Here is a 24,765-nt window from a genome sequence, read left to right on the forward strand (position 1 = left end):
ATGGAAAAGTATGTAGGTATTAGATAGGGTACCTGGGTACTTACTTACCTACCTATCCTGATTTCAGAGTAGGTGACGGTGTGTCAACTAGGTAGGCTACCTACTTAATCATAGTTTTATTGGATTCTGAATAAGGTAAGTATAGTAATTAAGTAGGTACCTAATACTTTATTTTTATCTTTTGATATTTGATTACTATGGTTTTGTAACCTGAGAAAGTAAGGAACTAAAAGCACAGATTATATAATAGTTACTACGCTAAAAGTAACAACAAAATATAAATACTGTACCCACTTACTTAATAACAGCGCCATCTTACGTTTTAACGTTGCACTACTTCGTGAAAATGAGTCCTTTCTTGCAAAGTAGTCCATTCCAGTGTGTGGCTTTGCTATGAAACGACTTGTTTATTTCTTTTAAATAACTAAGTCAAGATGAATTTGTTTTATTTTATATCGGTACAATTTTAAAATATTTTTTGTCCCTGCTTGGAATTATTTCATAATTTGTTAAAATAATAAGATCGTTCTCGTTTCTCAAAAATCGTTTTTTCATTGGCTAAAACACAAGATGTTATCATGCGTTCCACTACACGCAATTCATTGAACATAAAAACTATTTATTGCCGCAATTTCCCTTCCCGCAATCTTAGCAACTTTTATAAATAACAAGAGATTATTTTGTAATATAAAAAATGAATCCTTGAATCTAGTTCATAAAATTATTGTAAGTTATTTTTTTTAGATTTATAATAATTTCAAGAATGAATCAGAACGTACCGTAACCGTATGAGTCTCATAATTTTGCAATAGAAAACTAACCAATGACAAAGTAAACGATTGAATTGCTTGTCATCGCCGCCGCAAACTAAAAGTATTACTTGAAAATTAATGTAAAAGTGCTAAATCGAGGTTTTATTAATCATTTGGTTGAATAAGCAATCACAAACATGAGTTCTATCGGAACGGGTGTAAGTACTTATCTTACAAATCCAAATTAATGTTTAGGTTATAATATTTTTTTGTAAAACTTTCAAACTTATAATGTGTTATTTTGTCTTTAAATTCTAAACTATGTATGTTTTTCTTATTCAATTGGTTTAATAATATAGGAAATTTATATACATGGGTAAACACCGGGATCAGCATAAGAATGACATGCAATTTTCATGTTTTTACAGTACGATCTTTCTGCCTCACAATTCTCCCCTGACGGCCGAGTATTCCAAGTGGAGTACGCTGCTAAAGCCGTAGAAAACTCTGGAACAGTGATCGGTCTACGAGGGAAGGATGGTGTGGTGTTTGCTGTGGAAAAACTCGTCACTTCAAAGCTGTATGAGCCTGGTGCAAACAAGAGGATATTTCATGTTGATGAACATGTTGGCATGGTAAGTGCTTATTACTTTATGTAATAGATGGGTCTAGGAGTCATTCTAGGCCCATTTGACAGCAATTTGTTACTAATATTTGATAAGGGCAGACAACTTTGAGGAAAAGTTGATAGTCACTATGTAGAAGAACCGTAAAAATGCATCATACTTTGTAGCATCTGTGACCAATGACTACATCTACATACTTTATCATAACTTGCAATGCTACAAGATTTTCTGTCATATCAATTTACATACGCATTTTTCACCTTGTTGCTTTTTCATTATGCTGTAGGTCACTAAGCATACTTATAAAGATTTTTGTGTATAGTAATTTCAATGGTTGTTTATTTCAGGCAGTAGCAGGTCTCATTTCTGATGCAAGACAGATTGTAGAAACAGCTCGCTCTGAAGCATCCAACTACAGATCGCAGTATGGTGCCCAAGTACCACTGAAGTACCTAAATGAGCGAGTGTCCATGTACATGCATGCATACACACTTTACAGTGCTGTGCGTCCGTATGGATGTTCCGTTGTCATGGGAACGTGGAATGATTATGAAGGCCCCCAGATGTACATGCTTGATCCCAGTGGAGTGTCATTTGTGAGTATTTAGTTTAGATTTCATTTTCGTTAACAGACTTTTTATCGTCTCACTGCTAGGAGCGCACAGTAGGATTGAGCATTAATCAATTGTTTAGTTTGAACTTGGATTAATTTCTTAGTTTAAATTGCATTTACTTTAAAAGAACAAACATGTTCACCTTAAGCGTGGCTTTTAAGAAACTTACTCTATTTATTTCTTGTACCATTTATAACTAGAAATGTCCCAAAAATACACCAGCAACCTATGTCAAGCATTTGCATTGAGATCATCAAGCGTTCCACCTATTTTTATACCAAATTGTTTCAATTTTGCATTAACTATTATTTCGTATGATATAATAATATGTACTGTTTATGCATGAATAACCATATAATTTGTATATTTCAGTCTTACTTTGGATGTGCAGTGGGCAAAGCTAAACAGGCTGCCAAGACTGAAATTGAAAAACTGAAACTGGCTGACCTCACTGTCAAGGAACTGGTGAAGGAAGCTGCTAGGATGTAAGTTACCATTTATTTTTAATATTCATTCAAGATATACTTAGGGCGGGCCACATATGCAGATGCAAGGACAACAGGTGGACCCTCCTGACTACAAACTGGAATGGTCCAAAAGGCAAAAGAAGAGTTGGAAGACCTAAAAAGCGATAGGCCGATGACATAGCTAGAGGCCTATACCCATATGGGATCCATTTTTTTTTGTCAATAATTAAAACAAATAATAATTAACATACTATTGTAAAGAAATGGAAATAACAAGGCTTTAATTATAAATTAAATAAATACTTATGTTTGTGGTGCGAGTCAAGTTCTTTACGGCTCCTAGAATCTCCACTTGACTGGGCACATAACTAAAGATAAACAATTGTGATAGGTTTGTATGCATATTTATTGTTATAACCTATGTATTGGTTTTTAGCTGTTTTTTCTTATTATTGAGTTTTTAAAATAAAAGCCACTAAAATCAGTGTACCTTAATTATCTTGGACTATCTACTCTCTTACTACTTTACTTATCTTAACTCATTGTGCTTGATGCAAACAAGCCTGGGGGAAATAAAATGTAGAATTTTATGAACAATAACTGCACATTTGTCCACCTGGCACAAACTGCTGGAATCACACCAGAAAAATACACCAAATTACATAGAAAACTGCCTTTAATTTTTCCAACTCAATCAGACATTGTTTGCAATAAGAACAATAGTGTAAAATGTTAAATGAAACACAATACAATTCATGAATCTTATTTTATTGTTTTCAGTATCTACCTTGTGCATGATGAACTCAAAGACAAGCAGTTTGAGTTAGAGCTCTCATGGGTTTCCAAGGACACAAAGGGAAAACATCAGCTTGTGCCCAAGGAGCTGTCCAGTGAAGCCGAGAACTTGGCCAAACAGGCCTTGGCAGACATTGAGGATTCTGATGAGGGTGACATGTAAATGTGGTAGATTATAATAAATTTTTACAATATTACATGTGATTTTGTATAATTCTTTATCCTCTTTCAATCTATATCTCTATGAAGGAATATAGTTATTTAGTAGTAAGTATAACAATTTTGTGAGATCAATCCCGAAATTTGTAGTATAATAGTTCAATGTTATATGAACATAAACTGGCACCTCAATCCTGACGAACATCTCAATCTCGGTTGGTCATGAAGTCACAGTGGAGCATCTGTGGTAATAGCGTAGATACTTGCGTAGTTTTTGGCCACACTAAAGAGCTAGTGACTAAGTAACAACAGCCACACAGGTCAAACTTTAAACAAAAAAAAAAAAATTAACCAACTTTTAAAAACATTAAATAAAAATAAACTGTTCAGAAGATGCAGCTATGTTTATTTCGTCACTTACTCATGCATCCATACATACCATTGCGGAGCTCCCTCAACAGATGACTTATATCTCCATTATCCAGTCAGCTCTCTATAGTATCAGACATACATACAAGACCTGAGTGAGTGTCAAGTTTTTACTCTATGTATGCCTACTGCTCTCGCAAGTTTCTTTAATTTCCGAACGCACCTTACATCTCAGTCTTCCAAACCCGCACGATATGAGTTGGCTATCCTTCCCTTTCCCTCCTATACAGCTACAATATACCAGAATGAGAAGGAAGAATCGCCTACAGCCGAACGGCAGCTGAAACTTCCGCGGCTAGATTCCGATTTTTCGAACCGCTAATCATGAGTGACAGTGTACCCAACCTACGCATAAGGGAAACAGCATCGCAGGCCTGCATCAACGTGCGCCTTCAACACACATGTACCTAGGTCATAAGTCCCTTTTCCTTCACCAACTACCTAGCTTCACTCATACTTTGTCTCGGTACACCTCCACCTACATTCACTCGTTTTCTCGCACCCACTACGGTGCTTCGGTATAGCCAGTGGTGATCTACCAACCACCACACCAACCTACAGCCTACAATTTTCGAGAGTTGTTATCGATTTCTCAAGGTTTTCATCAACAGACCTAAAGGCAATGGAATCATTCGGGCTAAGGCGGCTGTTGTCATACAAGATTTTGATTTATATCCGTGTATTATTTTTATTTTGTATGTCTCTACCAGACCTCGGGACTATAGAGTCCCGGATTTTTGGGAGGCGAACGTGGGGCCGAAGCCAACACGCTAAAGCCCTTTTGAGACAACTTTAATGAAATGGTGACACAAAACCGACGATTATCCCTGTATACACTATAGAAATGTACCCAAGGACAATCCCCGGTTCTGTGCTAAACTATTTACTAACTATGGATGCAACTACTTGGGCTATTGTGATGGGATGCTAATGGACTAGGAAAGGGGAAACTACGGGAACTATGGCACCTGCCGATGACAATGTATTAAATACATGTAAAAATGGCAGGTGGAGACTCGCCAGCTCACTTACTGGGCCCCCAGGAATCAGTCGCTAAATCGTAACCCAGCCGTATTTAAATTTGGCGCTTGTGTTAAGGCCCCAGTACACGTTGGCCTGTGTTGGACCAAGCTGTGCAATGCACAAATGTAGGCCACGATCAAATGGTGTTTACACATTGGCGCATGGCTCATTCCTGCCTGGCAAACCACTTGCGATGGACGTCGAAGTAATTAAGGCTTCGGCTATTTATTTGTACACTACTATATATATTTATATTATACTACACTACTATATATATTTATATTATACTACACGACTATATTTACTGCTATATTTATTTTTACACGCAACACAAAAGTGTATTTTATCCTCAGCGGTCGGTGACGAACTAAACATTGGCCGAATGTGTAAACACCACACGCCAAGCTGGGCCAAGATTCCTTTGATGTGTGCCCAAAAAACCGACAACTCGCCGAATGCGCGCCAACCTTGACAAATGTCCGCCAACCTGCATCAATACCCCGTGTACACATTGGTGATGGCGTGTATTGGCCGCACTTGGGCCAACGTGTACTGGGGCCTTTACTAGCATTACACCCGTAGGTACTGCGCTCTCACACAAACGCAAACGATACATACACAAAGCATAAGCAACGATGATCAACGTGTACGTTACCCAGGCCAGATGTTGTCGAAAATGGTCATTTGAATCTTACAGATAATTAGTTGTGCGGCTTCTGTAATTATTGCGCACATTTTTAAATTTGTTGCGCTTATAGTTATTTCACAAAAACATTTCCTGCTGGCATAACGTTACGCCAGCCAGACCTTTTTCTTTCTAATGGGAATATTTAAATAAATATTACCTATAAAATTAGTTGTCTAGATAAAGTAAATGTGCCATATTTTGTATTTGTTCTTTCTTCGGTTGCGAAGTTATTCGAGATTTTGCTGGGGTAAAGTTTTTGGTTTTGCTAGATCTTTGAAATGAATGGTTAAGCGGATTCTTATCAAATTTTGTACATGACTTCCTAGGAATTTGTTCGGCAATAATAAAACCAAAATAATGCATATCTTAAAGGTTATTTCATTAAATGGAAAAACATTTCAATTGGTCCCAGCACTCTCAATAAGAAGTCTAAAGACTTACTTTAAACGTTATTTTAAAGCTTGTAACTGCCTTCAAATGTATGTGAAGTTTCATTAGCATCCTGTAAGTATTTAACAAGTTATGATGATATTCAGTTCTTCACGAGCACGGTCTTGATGCGCGCGGTGTTATTTGGCCACAGGATTGGATATATGAACTGAATGTTATCTCAATAATTAGTTATATAGATCAGGTGTATGTCAGTAAAATTTCAGCTCAGTACATTGGATAATTAATGAGATAATACGATTAAAGTCATTAGGAAGTGAATGCCCGTGGTAACCCGACCAAGTTTAGGTGGTTACGAAAAAGCGAACACATGATCAACGATCATTCATAAAATCGTAGGCATCCCACCCCAAATCACCCAGTCACGGTGCGGGTAGTGCAAAGGGTAAAAAAGGGTAAAGTAAATCTATACTAATATTATAAAGCTGAAGAGTTTGTTTGTTTGAACGCGCTAATCTCAGGAACTACTGGTCCGATTCGAAAATATCTTTCAGTGTTAGATAGCCCATTTATCGAGGAAGGCTATAGATAGGCTACTATTTTTATCCCGGTACGGGAAGTAGTTCCCACGAGATGCGGGTGAAACCGCTGGCAGAAGCTAGTATTTTATAGAGAGAGGATTGTCTCCCATGCACTCGCCAAGCCGCGCGCCCGCGCACTCCGTAACTAATGTGTTTGATGGCACCCGGCGCGTAGGTAGGTGTATAGTATACGTCTGCTTTGCGAATTCTGCTTATCGGGACATATCGTTGAGACGTAGGTACAAATTGCAAGATGACGGACAATTACACTTATGTCGAGTTGGTGGACATGGTCCGCCTATGTACCATCAGCGGAAACAGCCTACGTGGAGCCATTCGGATGTTTGAGGAAATGTTTCCCGATCAGAATCCCCCATCACCGCGCGTTGCCGTGAAGCGGTTAGTTTACGCAGAGGAAGTGTTACAGAATTACGTGCGAGGATCATTAGTGCTTTCGAAAATTTAAAAACGAATGTGTTAGTGTTACGTAAGCTAAAAGACAGCCTACTAGGTACTTCCTGGGGCCCGATTCTCCTAAGTTAATAATGTCAAAATTGAATAGAAATCGAATCGCAGTATGATCGCAATAGCAGTTTTAACCATATCGGGCATTCTGCTACTTATATAAGATAAGACCAATCGTATTCGACGTAGTGAGATCGCGAGAAATATCTACCAGTAGGAGAAATAAAAAGGCCACCAATAATTCTTCATAATTATTTGTATTGTCAGTTTATGTGTAATAATAGTTCACAACATTTGCAGAACTAAGATATACAAATTTTATGACCAATAATATCAGTGATGACTCAAAATATTTATAAAATGTACAATATAATCTCATTCATTTGACTTACGCAGTTAAATATTTACAAAATATTAGATTTGATAAAATTGTATACAGCGTCGTTACTTTTAGTGATATAAATACATACAAAATAAAAGTAACTAATAGATATTTACAAATTAATCAGGTCATAAATTCAAGACTTAATCTTGCTGTGTGGTTACTCGTGGATATAACTGAAACAAACAAAAAAAAAATTATGAATTATTATTTTCTACACACATACATACATCATCATCATCATCATCATCATCAGCCTATAGCAGTCCACTGCTGGACATAGGCCTCTCCAAGTGCACGCCACTGAGATCGATTTTCGGCTTCTCGCATCCAGCTCCTGCCAGCCGTCTTGCGCAAGTCATCACTCCACCGTGCCTGAGGACGTCCTACACTACGTTTGCCGAGGCGTGGTCTCCACTCTAGAACTCGTTTACCCCAACGGTTATCGGTTCTTCGGCTAATATGGCCAGCCCACTGCCACTTCAGCTTGCTGATTCGGTGGGCTATGTCGATGACTTTGGTACATACATACATGATATTTTTACAGAAGGGTAAATGCAATAAAGTATTATAGATATATTTATTTTACAAACAGTTTTTATTAATTTAAACCTGAAACTTGTTTAACAGAGGCTGCATTTTGTAACAATTAGATCCACAAGGCAGTTTGCTGACTTGTAAGCTCTCCACTGCTGGATTACTCATATAGCAAGAGTAGCATTTCTAGGTTTAAGGTTATATACGAGGCTCTTGTCCGCAGGCCCCTCCATCACCACTAAACTGACAGTTTATCGGCAGACCCCATAATCTGGTAAGAAGTCCCATACACTGTTTAAGACTACTTAGGGGTCTCGTTTGCTACAGAAACTCCTTCGAGACCAATGAAAAACAGTGATGTCTTTGCTTGTAATTTTTGGTATATGGTCTGTGAAATGACTGAAATATGAAAACACTGGTACACAGCTGCATCCGGTTAGACTAGAAGCCGATCCCAACATAGTTGGGAAGGCTCGGAAGATGATGGTGTGCCAAATAACGCCGCGAACATACCCCAAGCAAGTTCCTAGGCACATATCCCTCGTTGCCGGCGTCGTCGCGGCACCACCACCACTCGCGCTCGCTGTCGTCGCCCTTGCGCAGCACGTGCAGGCGCCCGCCCGTCTCGAACGTCAGCTCGTCGCTCCGCGCCGCCGTGTACGAGAACACCGCGTAGACAAGGCCGCTGTTCATTATGCCTAGTTTTTCTTGTACACCTGGAACGGGAAATATATGGTTAGTGTGATGAGGGAAGATTATTTTGAAGTTAAAAAGATGAACATAAAATTATCTTAAGTTTTATGTTCAGCTATTCTATATTTTGTATCTAATCTGGTGTGCTGTGACCCACACCTTTCACACAAAAATTAATATGGCGTTTGAAAAATGTTAATACTAAAATCTGTTTGGTGACTTCACTGTGTCACTGTAAGGACATTAAAAAATAATGCTAAATAATTTTTATTCCATAAGTAAAACTACCGCCAATCTGTATTTATTTCTTCTTTTCACGCTTTATTGGCATATTTTTTACTGCGTAAAACGCCATCTGTCGGAAGTAACAACAACTACCACAATAAGTACTCACTGTAAAGATACTCGGAGCAGCCGTCGAAGCCCTCCTCGTCCTCTTCGCACTTCTCGGCCGCCGTCTCGTGGTCAGACAGCGTGGTTGCGAATATACACGCGCCTGCAAGTTTGAAGAACACTCGTTAGATGGCGCTGTACTAAATACTACATGCTATGTTAATATTGATGCAGTTTTGTCCTATGTTTGCTGTGGTGAAAATATTTTAGCTGATAGACTGTCGTTCTAATACTCTGTTGTCCGAGGTTGAATCAAAAATATTTATGACACTAAATAAAATGGTGAAATTACAGATGTTGCATTTTGCATTCACTTACATTTCTATTTGCATTTTTAGACAACATATTTTGAGTTCAACCTCCACATCATTTGCAATATTAATAAGCGATTAAGCAATGTAGTTTTTACTGTATAAATAAAATGAAATATGAGCCGGTGCGTTAAAAAAAGGAATCTGAAATGGCGTCATGTACTTACGTTGACAGATAGTACAGTCAGCATATAAAATTTTAAGTTAGTTTTTTTTTTTATAAAAATAAAAGCAAGGCTAGGTTACATTAATTTCAAACTAACTTTTGCCAACGGCTTCGCTCGAAAAAATAGATAACAACGGAAATATAACAGAAAACTATAACAAGATATTCGTAGAAAGGATCACTGAGCGCGTCAAGCCAGCATGGAAGCAAATCAAGACTATTTTTTTTCTGTTTACGGTACACACGAGAGTGAGTATAGACGGCATTAGTGTGCGAGCGAGAGAACATGATAAGCTCCGCCATTTAAGATTCCTTTCTCTAATGAACCAGGTTATACTAACCATTATCGACGAGGAAGCGCACCATAGCTAGGTTGTTGCAGGACGCGGCGCAGTGCAGCGGCGTCCACCCGTCCGAGTCCTGAGCATTCACGTCGCAACCTAACTCTACCAGGAATCTGAAAATGAAATAAGAAATTAAATTAGCATGGTTTTATTGTTCGAAAAAATTCAAGAATCAACAACAAAAGTTTATTCACACATAAATTTTTGCCGAATTCCTTTTAATTATTTAAACAATATTGGAAAATACCTGGGCGGGCAGTAAATGTACCTTTTATAAGTACTTGTGCGTAAATAGAGAATTCAAAACATATTTACCCCCCACTGGTGCTGCACGTAGCGGATTTTTTAAAAATCTTCCCAGGAAAAAGGTTAATTACTGACTATGCATAATCCTGCTCCTGTTTTATAGTCTCAATTTTCATAGCATGAAAAAACCTAGGTATATCAAACTGTTTAACGTGTGACTAGGCCACTGAAATATGCCCAGAAGTCTACAGAATAATAATATTCAAGAAGGAAATATGAAACACTCCTCTTCGAGTCTAAAACTTACTTAACGATTTCGAAGTGCCCTGCGCAGATCGCGTTGTGTAAAGCAGTTATCCCTTCGTCATTTGCAGCGCTTGCATTCTGCACCTGAAATCAACATCATAGCAATTTACAATAACGTCAGAAATAATTTGAGTACTGTTACTATTATTCGCTGTTACATTAATTTGATCTTTTTAGATTAAAATATAAGAAAGAAATACCTTATCCACGAAACATAATTAATTCATACCAAAAAGTATTTAAATATAACGATACCATCCTGAGGACATGCAATAATTTTATTGTTTTGTAGATATTAGACATACCTGTGTTGCCGTTTTCTTAACGAGTTCCAACTCGCCTTCTAAACTAGCATCCAACAGCAGCGCGAGGGGATCGAAGCTAACCCGCCTGGCTAGCGGAGCTTTGCCTCCCTGCTTCAAATTACCCTTTTTCCGCCTCAGAACATTCTCAGTGCCCTGAGAATCCTGACCGTTCAAATCTACCGAACTAATCTGTTCCGTTATATCTGACACAACCACATCCTTACTATCTTCCTGTCCTATTGATATGTTATTGTTATTCAACGCCCTGTCAACCTCATCTTTCTGCTTCTTTTCTTTTAGGCCATTCTCATTAGGCATGGAATCAACTAAGTGATCCATTTCAGGGAACAAAAATGCAGGTGGCATTTCTATGCGCCGGTTCATACTGACACTAATTCCATTCTTTGAGTTACTAATATTTCTAAGTTTGGGCTGTTCGCTCATCGGTGGTTTTCTTATAGTTAAGGGGCGAGCTTTGATGATCATTTCATTGCTACTTGTACTGCTGACTGACTCTTTCTGGCTTTGTTGTTCACTGTCGTTTGACAGGTCTGAAGGCAAGGGTATGGTGGGCATAGGAGTAATGTTATCAGCAGATTGATTGAAGCCAACATCATTGTTCACGGACTGTCTCGGTGGTGTCTGCAATTACACAGGAATGTCTTGTTAACAACATGTCTTAATTTATAAAAAACAAATCTGTGTGTAGTACAGATTAGTTACAGTTGAAATGTGCTAGCATTTTGAAATTTTGTATTACTGCTTTTTGTGTAGTTTGTGTCATGACAAATAATTAAATACTTATGTTTGTGAATACACATAGCAAGTGCACGTGATCTACATACCTTGATTGTTGGTTTTGGAGGTAAGGCTGGTTTGGGAGATTTGTCAGTACCGCTAACATCAGGCGTCGACAGAGGCGTGCTGGCACTTTGTGGGGGTGACAACAGGATACTCTGAGACGACGCATTCTGCCCGGCGAACGAACTCCCCGTACTTGTCGACAGTCCTGATGCCGTGTTCCTAACAATCTGGGGTTGGGAGGTCACCACATTACTAGCTACATGATTTGATGATGATACATTGATGCTTTGGGTCTGAACGGTCTGTGGTTGGACCGGTTGGATCTTTGTGGAGGATGTCTGGTAAATGGGTGACGGTTTCCCGCTTGAGACCTGAACTGATGTAGGTGCTACACTCGATACAGGTTTCTGGAATGAATGAATGATGATGATATTTACAGGTGATGTGTGATGGTGCAGCAACTGATACAAGCATTGTATGGACACATAGTAAGTAATGGCGGTTAATGATAATTAACAATAATGTTTTGCCAGATCTTTATCAATACAACTCTAAAATAGTTTCGAAATCAAAGATTTCACAAGATAGATATTCAGGGTGGTGTACAATTTGGAAAAAGAGTTAGTCACAATGTGTTAGGTGTTTTAAATGTTTGTAAAAACTCACCCCAAATCCAATAGAACTGCTAGCAGATGTTGTGCTGGAACCCAAACTAGGTGAGCTGCCTTTCAGCCCCTGCTGACCCTTGCCGCTGCCTTTTGAAGCTTCATTGCTCTGACTATTACTCTGACTTAGCCTATTCTGTGGATATGCATGGTTCTCCTTCCCTTCCTGATTACATCTACTTGATGAGTCGGATTTTTGCAACTGATATGTATTTTCTTGCTGATATGTAGTTTCCGTTTGACTTAGAGGTGTCGCTAGACTTTTATTCACAACCGACAGTGGCGTAGAATGTACAGTCATGTGATTAACATTAATAGCATTTTTCGCGTCTTGGTTTTCGTTGTTCTTACCATTGACTTCAGGTTTTAATTTCCCGTTCGTACTTTGAGGAAATTTAGTATTGTAAGGCAACGTTTGATACTTAGGATCTGACTTGCTCGCAGCAAATTCTGGCAGGAATTCCTGTTCGTTTATTTTCAGATCTTTATTAGTTTGATTACTGTTCGAACTGCTCGTGCTGTTTGGACTGTACTGTGGTTGTTTCAAGTAGTCCATGTATTTGTTTTGGTCAAGCATAGACTTCTGATCGAAAGCATTGCCAATACCTTGCTGAACGTGACTAAAGTTCTCATGCTTGTTTGGATATTGCCCCTGATATTGATTATCTTGTAGCCCTTGCGAATGCGTGTAGCCGTTGAAAAGGGGATTAATCATTTGCTTTTGTTGCAAATAATGCGCTTCCTGCGTTAAATGACTCTGAATATTTTCGCTTTGTGTGTGTTGTTTTAATGGCACGTTGTTTTGTATTACATTCTGCTTCATTGCCTGAAAGTTATTATTTAATTTACATAAATTTTATCATGGGTAAACTTTGAACAATAACAATGAGATTAAATTAAATTTCTTCCCGCCAAATGATGGTGTTTGTGTTTGTTTTGAAAGGTTTTGATTGAAGTTTGATAAATTTTGACAAATGACAATGTCAAATTGACATTTACATTACTTTTTTAGCAACTCGAGACCAAGCTTTTTGGTATGCGTGTGTATAAAAAATAATGTTTTTATTATAGTTCGGCCATTCAGAGAATGCGTTCCTGACACGTCGCGATTGAACTGACGACGTAACTTTGCAATGGCGTTGCAGTTACGATAAAAATATTTTTGCTGGTTGTTTACCGTTTTAACAATTGAGGAGCATTAAAACAACATTATTATATCAATAATCAATGAATGTTATAATTTTGTGCCAAACTGAGTGTCAAATAACTTGGTAAACAATATTTTTCTAAATCTATACTGCGCTATTACAAGGTTATGTCAGCGGTTTATATTTTGTAGTGCTGTGCTATAGTTCGGCCATTCAGAGAATGCGTTCCTGACACGTCGCGATTGAACTGACGACGTAACTTTGCAATGGCGTTGCAGTTACGATAAAAATATTTTTGCTGGTTGTTTACCGTTTTAACAATTGAGGAGCATTAAAACAACATTATTATATCAATAATCAATGAATGTAGTTACGTCGTCAGTTCAATCGCGACGTGTCAGGAACGCATTCTCTGAATGGCCGAACTATAAAAATAACAGGCAAGTATCGTAATCTGTTCTTATACAGTTATAATATAAAATAATACCTTTTGATTTTCTTTTTAAGAATTGGAAAATAATGGACTATAAGACTTAATTATAACTTTTATGAAAAATAAAAATAAAACTATGACCAAACCGCATTTTTATACTTAGATTAAAAATGGTAACCCCAAATGGCGTTATGGGCCGCCATTTTGTGACGCTAAAACAGTCGTCCGTTGTCGTTTCGTGCGCATAGACCACGTTTTTCAAGTGTTTTCGATCTGTTTTTATTTGATTACCCGGCTTTTGTTAGACCGAGATATCAGGATTGATTCTGTTATTGATAATAATATAATTATACATGTAGGCGAAGATGATGATGAAGACACCACCTCCTCAAGCAAATCGGAGTCTGATTAATATTCTGTTCGCACATTCAATTCAATGTACTTGTAACAAAGAATAAATAAAACAATTTTATTATATGAATATTACCTTTTTTTGGTTTCCACTTAAATAACTAAAATATAAAACAAATGATTCCGCCAATTTAAAACGAAAATAATCTTAAAATAATGCGGCGGTTCATTTTGAAGGAACGGTAACGAACTCAGTGTTATGTTGTGCCCATCACTAGTCGTGACTAACTGATAGGTGTCAGGAACGCATTCTCTGAACGGCCGAAGTATGTTCATATTATTAAAAAAACGATGAATTAACTTACCTGGAAATTGGCATTATGGCTAACGCTCTGAGCATGGGGCACATGATTATAAGGCTCGACAGCAGCAACATTTCCGCGGGCTTGTTGATTCTTTGGTTGACTATTTACTCCAGTGTTACCAGCAGAGTAGCTGGGTAACTGTTGCATAGGCGTTGGATTCGTGGCCCTAAAAATAAACATACAATGATAAAGAAATAACGATTGAATAGTAATTAAGATCGTAGGGGACCAAGCGATTTTAGCAATACGTAGTATTTTTATTTAAATAATTACTAGCTCAGAGTCTATTAGGTTTCCGGACTCATTTGTTTTGCATCGACAAATGGACGAAAACGCATTCAGCAAGGAGCCAAAACTATACAGTTTAAGCCAGCTAATTTTGTCATGAATAATGATCATAATAAGTGAATCTCATAATGAAAATTATGTCCAGTGTATTTCAGATACAACAGGCTTCAAGAAACTCAAACCAACCTCTGTTGCTGTGGCTGTCGATGTGCGGCTGCCAGCTGCCTGTTCAAGGCCCTCTTCCTCAGAAGGCGCGCCTGCAGTTCGGAAACGCGGCGGTCAATGCTGCGCATCTCCTCCTGCCGCGCACCCAGCGCTGCCCTCTGAGCCGACAGTCTGCCGTTCTGTTGCTCGTTCAGCTTGTTGCGGTACTGGAATTAAAGGTTGAAAGATTTAATTATTATTTTTATAGTATACAGGGTATCAGGGTAGATATAGGGCGCGGCAAATTCAGCTTATGTTTTCAGAGGAAAATTATGATAATTGAAAAATAAAAGAGGATCCAGACGTTCTTGCTTACGTGATAGGTAACTGATAATTATTTCAGAGCGTTTCACACAATTATAAATAATATGGTATCCTATTTAATTATAGGGCAATGAAAACGAGGTAAACTGATATTTAAGTAGGTATTGTGGTTGAATTAAATTTTTCAGCGTCACCAGTATGTACTTGGTACGTACATAAAATAGCATAGAGGACATTATTACACAATGGTTAATTTTCCCACAGTTAACTTTCCTATTTACGCGAATGACTATAATAATAATGACTTTGATGAAGGTAGAACAGCCTATCATTAGATAGTGCTTACGCTTTGTCACGGTCTTTACCTTTACAGTGTTAGGTACCTACACTGTACCGCATGGGAAGTACCTTCCTAACCGTAGGTACATAGATTGTTGACTACATTGACATAATATTCTAGCGATAGACAAGAACATCCATACAAATAATTTACCCGCATAAGTCGTCTGTTGACATCTTGTTGACGTATTATGACATGTAGTCATAGATATAATATTACTATATAAACAAGATTGCGCACGCTCAAAATATATATTTACGAAAATGAACTCTATTCTAACGCAATAAGGTACTAAATTGGTTGCATAATACACAGAGGCAAATCCGAGCTGAGAGGGATAGTTCGAACGGAGGCTGTTTGTCTCTTTCTAACACCTTGCCAGCATAAAAAAATGTTGTGATCAAAAGTTTTGTCTTCCCAAAAACAATTGAATCACTTATATTTTTATCTTATTTTAACAATTGTAAGTCAACAAATTAATAACAATCGCATTAATTTATTCGTATTTATTATTAAAACATAAACAACATACATTTTTATTTTGCTTTTTTTTATTTTCTAGCGGTAACCCTGAACATTCTTGGCGCGTAATCAGCATTTAAAATTTTGTTTATATTTTTTTGTATTAAATCAATTTAAACTATTAAAATGGTGAAAAAGTGTTGCGTTTCTACTTGCAAAAGTGAATCCTATGGTGGTTGCAATATATCGTTCCACAGGTTAGCTAATAATAACATTTTCGTAAACCAAACAACTAGGGTGCCCATGAATTCTTGTAACGAGTCAAAATATGGGTGATGGATTTTAAAACTGTTGTACTATTGTTATAGCTTCCCAAAAAATGAAGAAAGGCGACATAAATGGCTCAGCAGTCTATATATGAAGTAGAAATACAAAAAAAAAACAGTCTTCACTTCGAATCTTCCTGCTTTTATACTGCTAATTTCCGCTAATTATTAAAAGCCTTTATTAGTATCTTAAGGTCACAAACTGCGTAAGTTAAAACTTCAATACTAATCTGTGTTTAATAATCTTAGCAAATTCGGATTTGTCTCACATAGCTTAATCTCATAGTCACCCTATTAGAAAGGGACAGACAGCCTCCGTACTAACTGTTTCACTCGGCTCGTTTTTTGGGTTTATATGCGCAGTCCTGTTTACTAATATTATGTCTATGCATGTAGTCATCCTCATTGATGTTAATTGCAGAAGTGACATAATATTTTCGCTCGTATTTTGCCTACATTTTTCATTACTCAAAAAGTTTATATCTAAGCGAATTCAAAATCATGTAATATATCAAAAAGTTTATTTATATCTAAGTGAACGCAAAATCATATAATATATTAAAACCAAGATGTATTTTTAGGGTTTTTAATATTAATTACGATGTTTTTTTTCTTAACAGGGCTATCACAAATTTTCGCTAATTTAAACGCGCTGATATATGTTGTAGTGTTTTTACAGTAGCTAAATACATACGAGGTCATATTATTTTTTCTTGAAAGTAAGAACATACCATGACAAAAGTGAAGTCTCTTTTCATTGATATTTTACCTACTGCTAGTTTTATGGCACATCTGTTTCTGCACGATTTTCTTAATCCATAATTTAAGATGGCGGGCGGGAACAAATTAATGCATATTTGTAAAATTGAATTATAAATGAAAAGTATGATATACAAGCGTTGTAATAGCATGAACAGCGTGTAATTTTACTAACTTGACTCTCGAATAGTTTATATGTGTAAGTTTATACCTTGATATGTATTTTCTATTTTTTAATTGTCGTTTCATAGACATCCATCTGACGCAGGTGTCAAAATCGCTCTGATTTGCCGTTTTGGGCAATGCATAGTCTGCAGTGCATTTCACTGTGGTAAGCTTTTTGTTCGGAACGTTCTATCTAGTACGTAGTACATATATATCAGTGGTTCCCAAACTTATTTTGTCTACTGCCCACTTTGAGAATAAATATTTTTTTTAGCGCCCCCCATTTTTTCACCTATTTAAAAACCACTATAACTTCAAATTAAATTAATTAATTATTGTGACCTATATATGTTTATTAACGGAGAGTTCTAAACGAAACTTTTACTATAACCCGCAACTTGGAACCTGAGCGCAGGTAGGTAACATACCGCGGCGCTTAGGTCTCAAGTTGACTCTTACAGTGGCGGCGTAGCATCGGGTGGCACCCGGGGCGGACTACCTATTGAGCACCCCCCAAAAAAACGACAAAATATGGTTCAATATGGTCATTCATGGTGCTTTTTGCCTCATAAAGAAACCGGAGACAGATCACTGCAAACTTTTGAAGCACTAGCGAAGCGAGCCCGTAATTTTTGAGTTTTGGGACATAATAGAACCCAAACATGTTTTATAAAAACCAGTCACAAGTGAAAAAGCCGCGAGCGCAGCGAGGGCGAAATTTTTGAGTTTTGGAAAAGTAAAGTACCAAAAAAAGTTTAAAAAAACCGCGCAAATTGTTTAGTTTTGGGGCACAAAAGTACCTCAACAAGTGTGGAAAAAAAAACACTGCAAAGAGAAGAAGTCGCGAGCGCAAATTTTTTGATTTTTGTGTCGCAATGATACCTAAAGAAATTAGAAAATAGTCACTGTTAAGTGAAAGGCGCGAGTGCAACGAGCGCAAAATTTTTTGACTGACTCAAAGGGCGCAGAATAAACCAGAAATGTTGAAAAAACTGTTTTTTTTTTATAACTTTGAGGAATTAATTTAAGTAAACCGGGAAAAAACATAAATAAACGAAAAAGAGAGGGGTGCCAGTCCGGCTGTAACTCAGTGACTCGTCTCTTCTGCCCGTGCCATCCTGGTCGTACAACTTGAACCAGCCGACTGATACAGGAATTCACAATTCGGGTTATTTAACAAAAACTTGTTAAAACATGATAGATATCTACGAGTACTAATAACTATCAAAATGCGAAAGTGTGTCTGTTGCCTTTTTATTTGTTTGTTTGTGTCTACTTTAATTACGAAACGGAGCGACCGATTGACATTGACATGATTTTTATTTTTTCTATATTCAGTAAAATAGGACAGATATATGAACTACGTGGAGAAAAATATACAAGCTGTTGATTTGCATCCGTGCCATATTCAAGGAGGTAATTATGCTAATGATTCTCGACCCAAATCAATAAAAAAATTGGTACGTAATTTTTTTTCTTTAATTTTTTTTCGGAATTCCGTAAATGTCATCTAGCCTTATTTAAACTTGGCGCGTATGTTACTGGCATTAAAACCGTGCTGCACCCTCACACAAACGCAAACACAAAGTATACGCAACGATCACTCATAAATTTCATTCAGAAAATTGAATTACTTTGGAAATACCACGACATTACATTGACAAAAAAAGTAGTGCATATTAGTTATTTCCCATCTACTGTAATTCCAATCGATTATTTAAGTATTGTATGTCCTCCTCCTGAACTATGGCACAAAAAAAAAAACAGTCTTCACTTCGAATCTTCCTGCTTTTATACTGCTAATTTCCGCTAATTATTAAAAGCCTTTATTAGTATCTTAAGGTCACAAACTGCGTAAGTTAAAACTTCAATACTAATCTGTGTTTAATAATCTTAGCAAATTCGGATTTGTCTCACATAGCTTAATCTCATAGTCACCCTATTAGAAAGGGACAGACAGCCTCCGTACTAACTGTTTCACTCGGCTCGTTTTTTGGGTTTATATGCGCAGTCCTGTTTACTAATATTATGTCTATGCATGTAGTCATCCTCATTGATGTTAATTGCAGAAGTGACATAATATTTTCGCTCGTATTTTGCCTACATTTTTCATTACTCAAAAAGTTTATATCTAAGCGAATTCAAAATCATGTAATATATCAAAAAGTTTATTTATATCTAAGTGAACGCAAAATCATATAATATATTAAAACCAAGATGTATTTTTAGGGTTTTTAATATTAATTACGATGTTTTTTTTCTTAACAGGGCTATCACAAATTTTCGCTAATTTAAACGCGCTGATATATGTTGTAGTGTTTTTACAGTAGCTAAATACATACGAGGTCATATTATTTTTTCTTGAAAGTAAGAACATACCATGACAAAAGTGAAGTCTCTTTTCATTGATATTTTACCTACTGCTAGTTTTATGGCACATCTGTTTCTGCACGATTTTCTTAATCCATAATTTAAGATGGCGGGCGGGAACAAATTAATGCATATTTGTAAAATTGAATTATAAATGAAAAGTATGATATACAAGCGTTGTAATAGCATGAACAGCGTGTAATTTTACTAACTTGACTCTCGAATAGTTTATATGTGTAAGTTTATACCTTGATATGTATTTTCTATTTTTTAATTGTCGTTTCATAGACATCCATCTGACGCAGGTGTCAAAATCGCTCTGATTTGCCGTTTTGGGCAATGCATAGTCTGCAGTGCATTTCACTGTGGTAAGCTTTTTGTTCGGAACGTTCTATCTAGTACGTAGTACATATATATCAGTGGTTCCCAAACTTATTTTGTCTACTGCCCACTTTGAGAATAAATATTTTTTTTAGCGCCCCCCATTTTTTCACCTATTTAAAAACCACTATAACTTCAAATAAAATTAATTAATTATTGTGACCTATATATGTTTATTAACGGAGAGTTCTAAACGAAACTTTTACTATAACCCGCAACTTGGAACCTGAGCGCAGGTAGGTAACATACCGCGGCGCTTAGGTCTCAAGTTGACTCTTACAGTGGCGGCGTAGCATCGGGTGGCACCCGGGGCGGACTACCTATTGAGCACCCCCCAAAAAAACGACAAAATATGGTTCAATATGGTCATTCATGGTGCTTTTTGCCTCATAAAGAAACCGGAGACAGATCACTGCAAACTTTTGAAGCACTAGCGAAGCGAGCCCGTAATTTTTGAGTTTTGGGACATAATAGAACCCAAACATGTTTTATAAAAACCAGTCACAAGTGAAAAAGCCGCGAGCGCAGCGAGGGCGAAATTTTTGAGTTTTGGAAAAGTAAAGTACCAAAAAAAGTTTAAAAAAACCGCGCAAATTGTTTAGTTTTGGGGCACAAAAGTACCTCAACAAGTGTGGAAAAAAAAACACTGCAAAGAGAAGAAGTCGCGAGCGCAAATTTTTTGATTTTTGTGTCGCAATGATACCTAAAGAAATTAGAAAATAGTCACTGTTAAGTGAAAGGCGCGAGTGCAACGAGCGCAAAATTTTTTGACTGACTCAAAGGGCGCAGAATAAACCAGAAATGTTGAAAAAACTGTTTTTTTTTTTATAACTTTGAGGAATTAATTTAAGTAAACCGGGAAAAAACATAAATAAACGAAAAAGAGAGGGGTGCCAGTCCGGCTGTAACTCAGTGACTCGTCTCTTCTGCCCGTGCCATCCTGGTCGTACAACTTGAACCAGCCGACTGATACAGGAATTCACAATTCGGGTTATTTAACAAAAACTTGTTAAAACATGATAGATATCTACGAGTACTAATAACTATCAAAATGCGAAAGTGTGTCTGTTGCCTTTTTATTTGTTTGTTTGTGTCTACTTTAATTACGAAACGGAGCGACCGATTGACATTGACATGATTTTTATTTTTTCTATATTCAGTAAAATAGGACAGATATATGAACTACGTGGAGAAAAATATATGTAGAACCGAGTCTGAGCAATCTTGTAATTCATATTAGTTGATGTTCACAAGTCGTTGTCTAAGAGGCCTCCTAGCTAAATAAAATTACAAATCACCCCCCAGGCCTCTACACAACGCCCCTATTTTCTTTCTGGGTCTCTTACCGCCCCCCTTGAGACCTGCAGCGCCCACAAGGGGGCGTTATCGCCCACTTTGGGAAACACTGATATATATCGATGGTTGACTATGATAAAACTACTTACAGGCAGCGAGTTCCAGTCTAGATTGTAGAATAACTATGTATATGTATTTAGGTATCTAAGTATTCATTGTGTCAAAATTATTCGTTTTAACTAACCAACTAAAAACGATCTCATAGGTGATTTACTAATTGATTAAAAGTTCAAATTTTTATTTCAATAACAGTAAACCTTACCTATTTTAAAGAAATCGCTCGTATTTATTTGAAATGCCAGTAAATTGCACAGCAGTTAATGGTCTCCTGGGAAGTATGGCCGGCTTATTGCAATATCTAGTCGGATACGGAGAATTTAAGATCAAAACAATTATTATTGCCTGCTTTAAAAAGCTGTCCCCCGATACTCAAGCGGTTTTATAATTAAAATTCATAGTTCATCGGCTATACATTTAACATTAGCTATCTTTCATAACAATTTTAGACGATAATGAATGTGGACGTACTAAAAGCCAGTTTCCAAGTCTATGAGTATATTTTTAAGAGAAACTGAATAGATAAAGTGCCGGTAAAGGTACTCATATACCGGCCGTAGGAAAATCATGTTTCATTTCTCATACAGAGGATTATCAAAAGATGTAATCTAACAAAAAGTTCTACAACAATCTTTTTCACACAGTGATCAATCCCGAATCATTATACCCCTGATTTATCTATCCACGAATCCATTCTTGAGCTGAATCACTTCCAAGCGGATGACTTTTTCCATGCCAATAGATTTTCTGGTCAACATTAAGAGCAATTTGTATTTTTCGTTTCATATAGGGTTTAACGGAAAGAAAAAGCAAACTACGTGGAAGAGCTGGTGCGTTTTATTTTTCTTTTATTGTTTGTTAAGCTTTGTTCATTGGCTTTTGAGTTACGCGGTTGATTAGGCATTGAACTTTTGGGTATCACCCCGACGATGGTATTAAATCACTTGAGTAGATACCAAGTCTTCAATAAGCAAGTATTTTGTCATTATATTTCTGAATATAAAGTAGGTATTCCTGTAGGTAGCTGGTAGAAGCTAGGTTCCCTGATAGTTGACATCCAGGACAGTTTCTGAAATACAAAATATTGATAGTAATGATTTTCTAAACAACATGTTTTATGAACACTTGGTAGCTAGGTCATCCGCATCTACATAATTAATAATTCCTGGTCGATATCGATCGATACGAATAGCGTGGGAATATAAACAGTTGATGCACAATGCTTTACTTTTTATTAGTTCGCTTTACCCGTCCATTGTTAGCGTTATGGGTAATTTTTTGTGCGATGAAATGTAGGTGGTACACCTACCTGTGGTAAAGGTGGATCTTGTCTAGGAGCAGATATATTTTTTGCGTTCAGAATCAATATTATAAGCGTGATTTTTAAAGGAAATTAACTTATCGTGCCCTTTTAAATCTGATTTACTATGCACAAAACCAGCGTATCTCGTAGACGAGATACTAGAGTATTCAACCTCACTTTTAATACAAAACACGGCAAAAAATCGCATGCCCTAATTATAAAAGCACCCTCCAGTTCTTTAAATAGAATGACTTATGAAAATTAAGGTCTCAGTCGAGAGGAATCCTTCTCCTTAGGGACTTAATAATACATCTGATCCAACATTTCTGCGAGACTGCCAGCAGTAATTTGGAACAATGTAAAAGTTAATAAAGGATTTTAATCTTTCTTGTCAACCTAGTATATGTAAATAATAACATTGATTAAGGATATTTTTAGCACAAATCTGTCCTCTTTTAAACCATTCTGTATTTGAAAACTGGGTTTGGCTGGACTGGCAACTCAGAGAAAAAAAGTTACGCTAAGCTATGATTGAAAAAATATCAATTTTCTATTCAAATTATGAGCATCAATATTTGAAAAACGAAGTGGTTACAGTTACAGAATAAAGCGGCCATCCCGACGATACGCGTCGCAGGTTCTATTGACTCAACGAAGAGATGTGGACACGATTTTTCTTTTCAATTCTACGTTTTTTTCTTAAATAAGTAACTCAGTTACATTCTGTCTTTATTCCCTTAATTCTGGGTAGCTGGCGTTAATGCTAGAAATCTCATCAAGCAGGTAATTCGGTAGATTGACAACGTAAATTGAGACAACGAGGGAATTAAACAGCTAAGATCCTAAGTGAGGATATTAATCTGATGCAGGGGTATCGCCTTCGGGGAGTCCGTTGTAATTACTTCGAAGGGATATCAAGTACCTAAATGTACTTTTGTAATATAGTTTTATGATTGTTTCGATTGTTATTTCTATGTTGCGTTGATACCTATCTGTCGTTTTGTAAATTGTATTTAAGTAGGTATGTTGGTATTAGATTTATTCTGTCAATAATACAAATGATAGGTAATACTAGCGTGCTCTCTTTTCGACAACTTTGGGTCTCTTTGATACAAAATAAAAATTTCATAGCTCTTTTACCTACCTAACCATGTAAAAAGTTGAACGTATATCTTGATCCTTACTAAATAATTTATGTAAGTCAAAGATTACCTATTTATCACAAAGAAACTTCTCATTGAAATCCGATCCACCTTGCATAAATAACATAGAACTCGAAAAAGGGCAGAAAAAGGTCCAGTTTACGAAATAAACGACATAAATTGAAACGGGTACAGGCAGACTAACTTGATTTACTCTAATACCGACCTTTCGTCCTCGACCCACTTGTTGTATTATCGTTATTTCAGTCACTTCACAACACTTAATTTAAACGTTCACTGCTTCGTCAATGATTCACAACACTACAGTTTTTTTTTTCTAAGGTCAATGGGTGAGCTCTAGGCCGGTTGAATGCCGCGTCGGTAACTAAATTGTCAAATTGGACTGAATCAAAATGTTGGCATTAGACACACTGGCGAAATTAGTCCGGTGACGTCGGCTAGTTGTACTAGCAGTTACCTGCAGGGTTGCTAACTTTTTATTGGATCTAGTTACATAAGTAAATGTTCTCGAAAAGTTTTCTGGAAACTTCGGTTTAGAACTGCTGTCCAAGAGGACGTTTATTATTGTTTCAATCGATCGATAGGCTATGCAGAGACAACTCCATAATATAATGGAACTTATTATCAACAATTAAAAATAATTATTAATTTCAACAAAAACCTCTAATAGACTTCTGTAGGTAATTGAAAAACTTTTCAGCAGCCATACGTGCCTCAGAATACCTCGGATCACCGTTATTTAGGTACATCCTACGAGCAACAATCGTGGAAAGTGGAATTAATATCTACCCACTAGAATTTACGCACTCTTCAGCAATTAAACTAACATCTAAGAATTAAGTGAATATTATAACTGTGATAGAAATGGGTTTGCCTATGTCTATGTTTA

General features: G+C 36.8%; 2 protein-coding genes across 6 annotated transcripts in view; one reads left to right on the forward strand and one right to left on the reverse strand.

The window, feature by feature from the left end:
• Window positions 1–702: 702 nt before the first annotated feature.
• On the forward strand, window positions 703–3,451 carry LOC124636522 (proteasome subunit alpha type-3). The gene is made up of 5 exons (XM_047172642.1): window positions 703–970; window positions 1,181–1,387; window positions 1,726–1,974; window positions 2,365–2,477; window positions 3,240–3,451. The coding sequence occupies exons 1-5, from the start codon at window positions 950–952 to the stop codon at window positions 3,415–3,417; spliced, it is 768 nt and encodes a 255-aa protein (XP_047028598.1). The 5' UTR covers window positions 703–949; the 3' UTR covers window positions 3,418–3,451.
• Window positions 3,452–7,227: 3,776 nt separating this feature from the next.
• The window catches only part of LOC124636137 (apoptosis-stimulating of p53 protein 1), a 243,615-nt gene continuing 226,077 nt past the window's right edge, over window positions 7,228–24,765 (reverse strand). For 4 of the 5 annotated variants that reach the window (XM_047172067.1, XM_047172066.1, XM_047172069.1 and 1 more), the window contains 10 exons: window positions 14,913–15,097; window positions 14,439–14,604; window positions 12,143–12,967; window positions 11,518–11,883; window positions 10,673–11,314; window positions 10,369–10,451; window positions 9,813–9,928; window positions 8,996–9,097; window positions 8,422–8,624; window positions 7,228–7,547 (listed from right to left, as the gene is read on the reverse strand). In XM_047172067.1, coding sequence (XP_047028023.1) covers window positions 7,515–7,547; window positions 8,422–8,624; window positions 8,996–9,097; window positions 9,813–9,928; window positions 10,369–10,451; window positions 10,673–11,314; window positions 11,518–11,883; window positions 12,143–12,967; window positions 14,439–14,604; window positions 14,913–15,097 — 2,721 coding nt within the window. In that variant the 3' untranslated portion in view covers window positions 7,228–7,514. The remainder of the gene's footprint in view (window positions 7,548–8,421; window positions 8,625–8,995; window positions 9,098–9,812; window positions 9,929–10,368; window positions 10,452–10,672; window positions 11,315–11,517; window positions 11,884–12,142; window positions 12,968–14,438; window positions 14,605–14,912; window positions 15,098–24,765) is intronic. The other variant, XM_047172068.1, reaches the window with a different exon arrangement.

This window comes from Helicoverpa zea, chromosome 14, assembly GCF_022581195.2.
Source record: "Helicoverpa zea isolate HzStark_Cry1AcR chromosome 14, ilHelZeax1.1, whole genome shotgun sequence".
Taxonomy (NCBI): Eukaryota; Metazoa; Arthropoda; class Insecta; order Lepidoptera; family Noctuidae; genus Helicoverpa; species Helicoverpa zea.

Excerpts from the sequence above, each read along its gene's own strand:
- LOC124636522 (XM_047172642.1), top strand. The coding sequence starts at position 950 with ATGAGTTCTATCGGAACGGGT. Across the intron at positions 1,388-1,725 it reads TTGATGAACATGTTGGCATG|GCAGTAGCAGGTCTCATTTC; the intron begins GTAAGTGCTTAT and ends TGTTTATTTCAG. Across the intron at positions 2,478-3,239 it reads GTGAAGGAAGCTGCTAGGAT|TATCTACCTTGTGCATGATG; the intron begins GTAAGTTACCAT and ends TATTGTTTTCAG.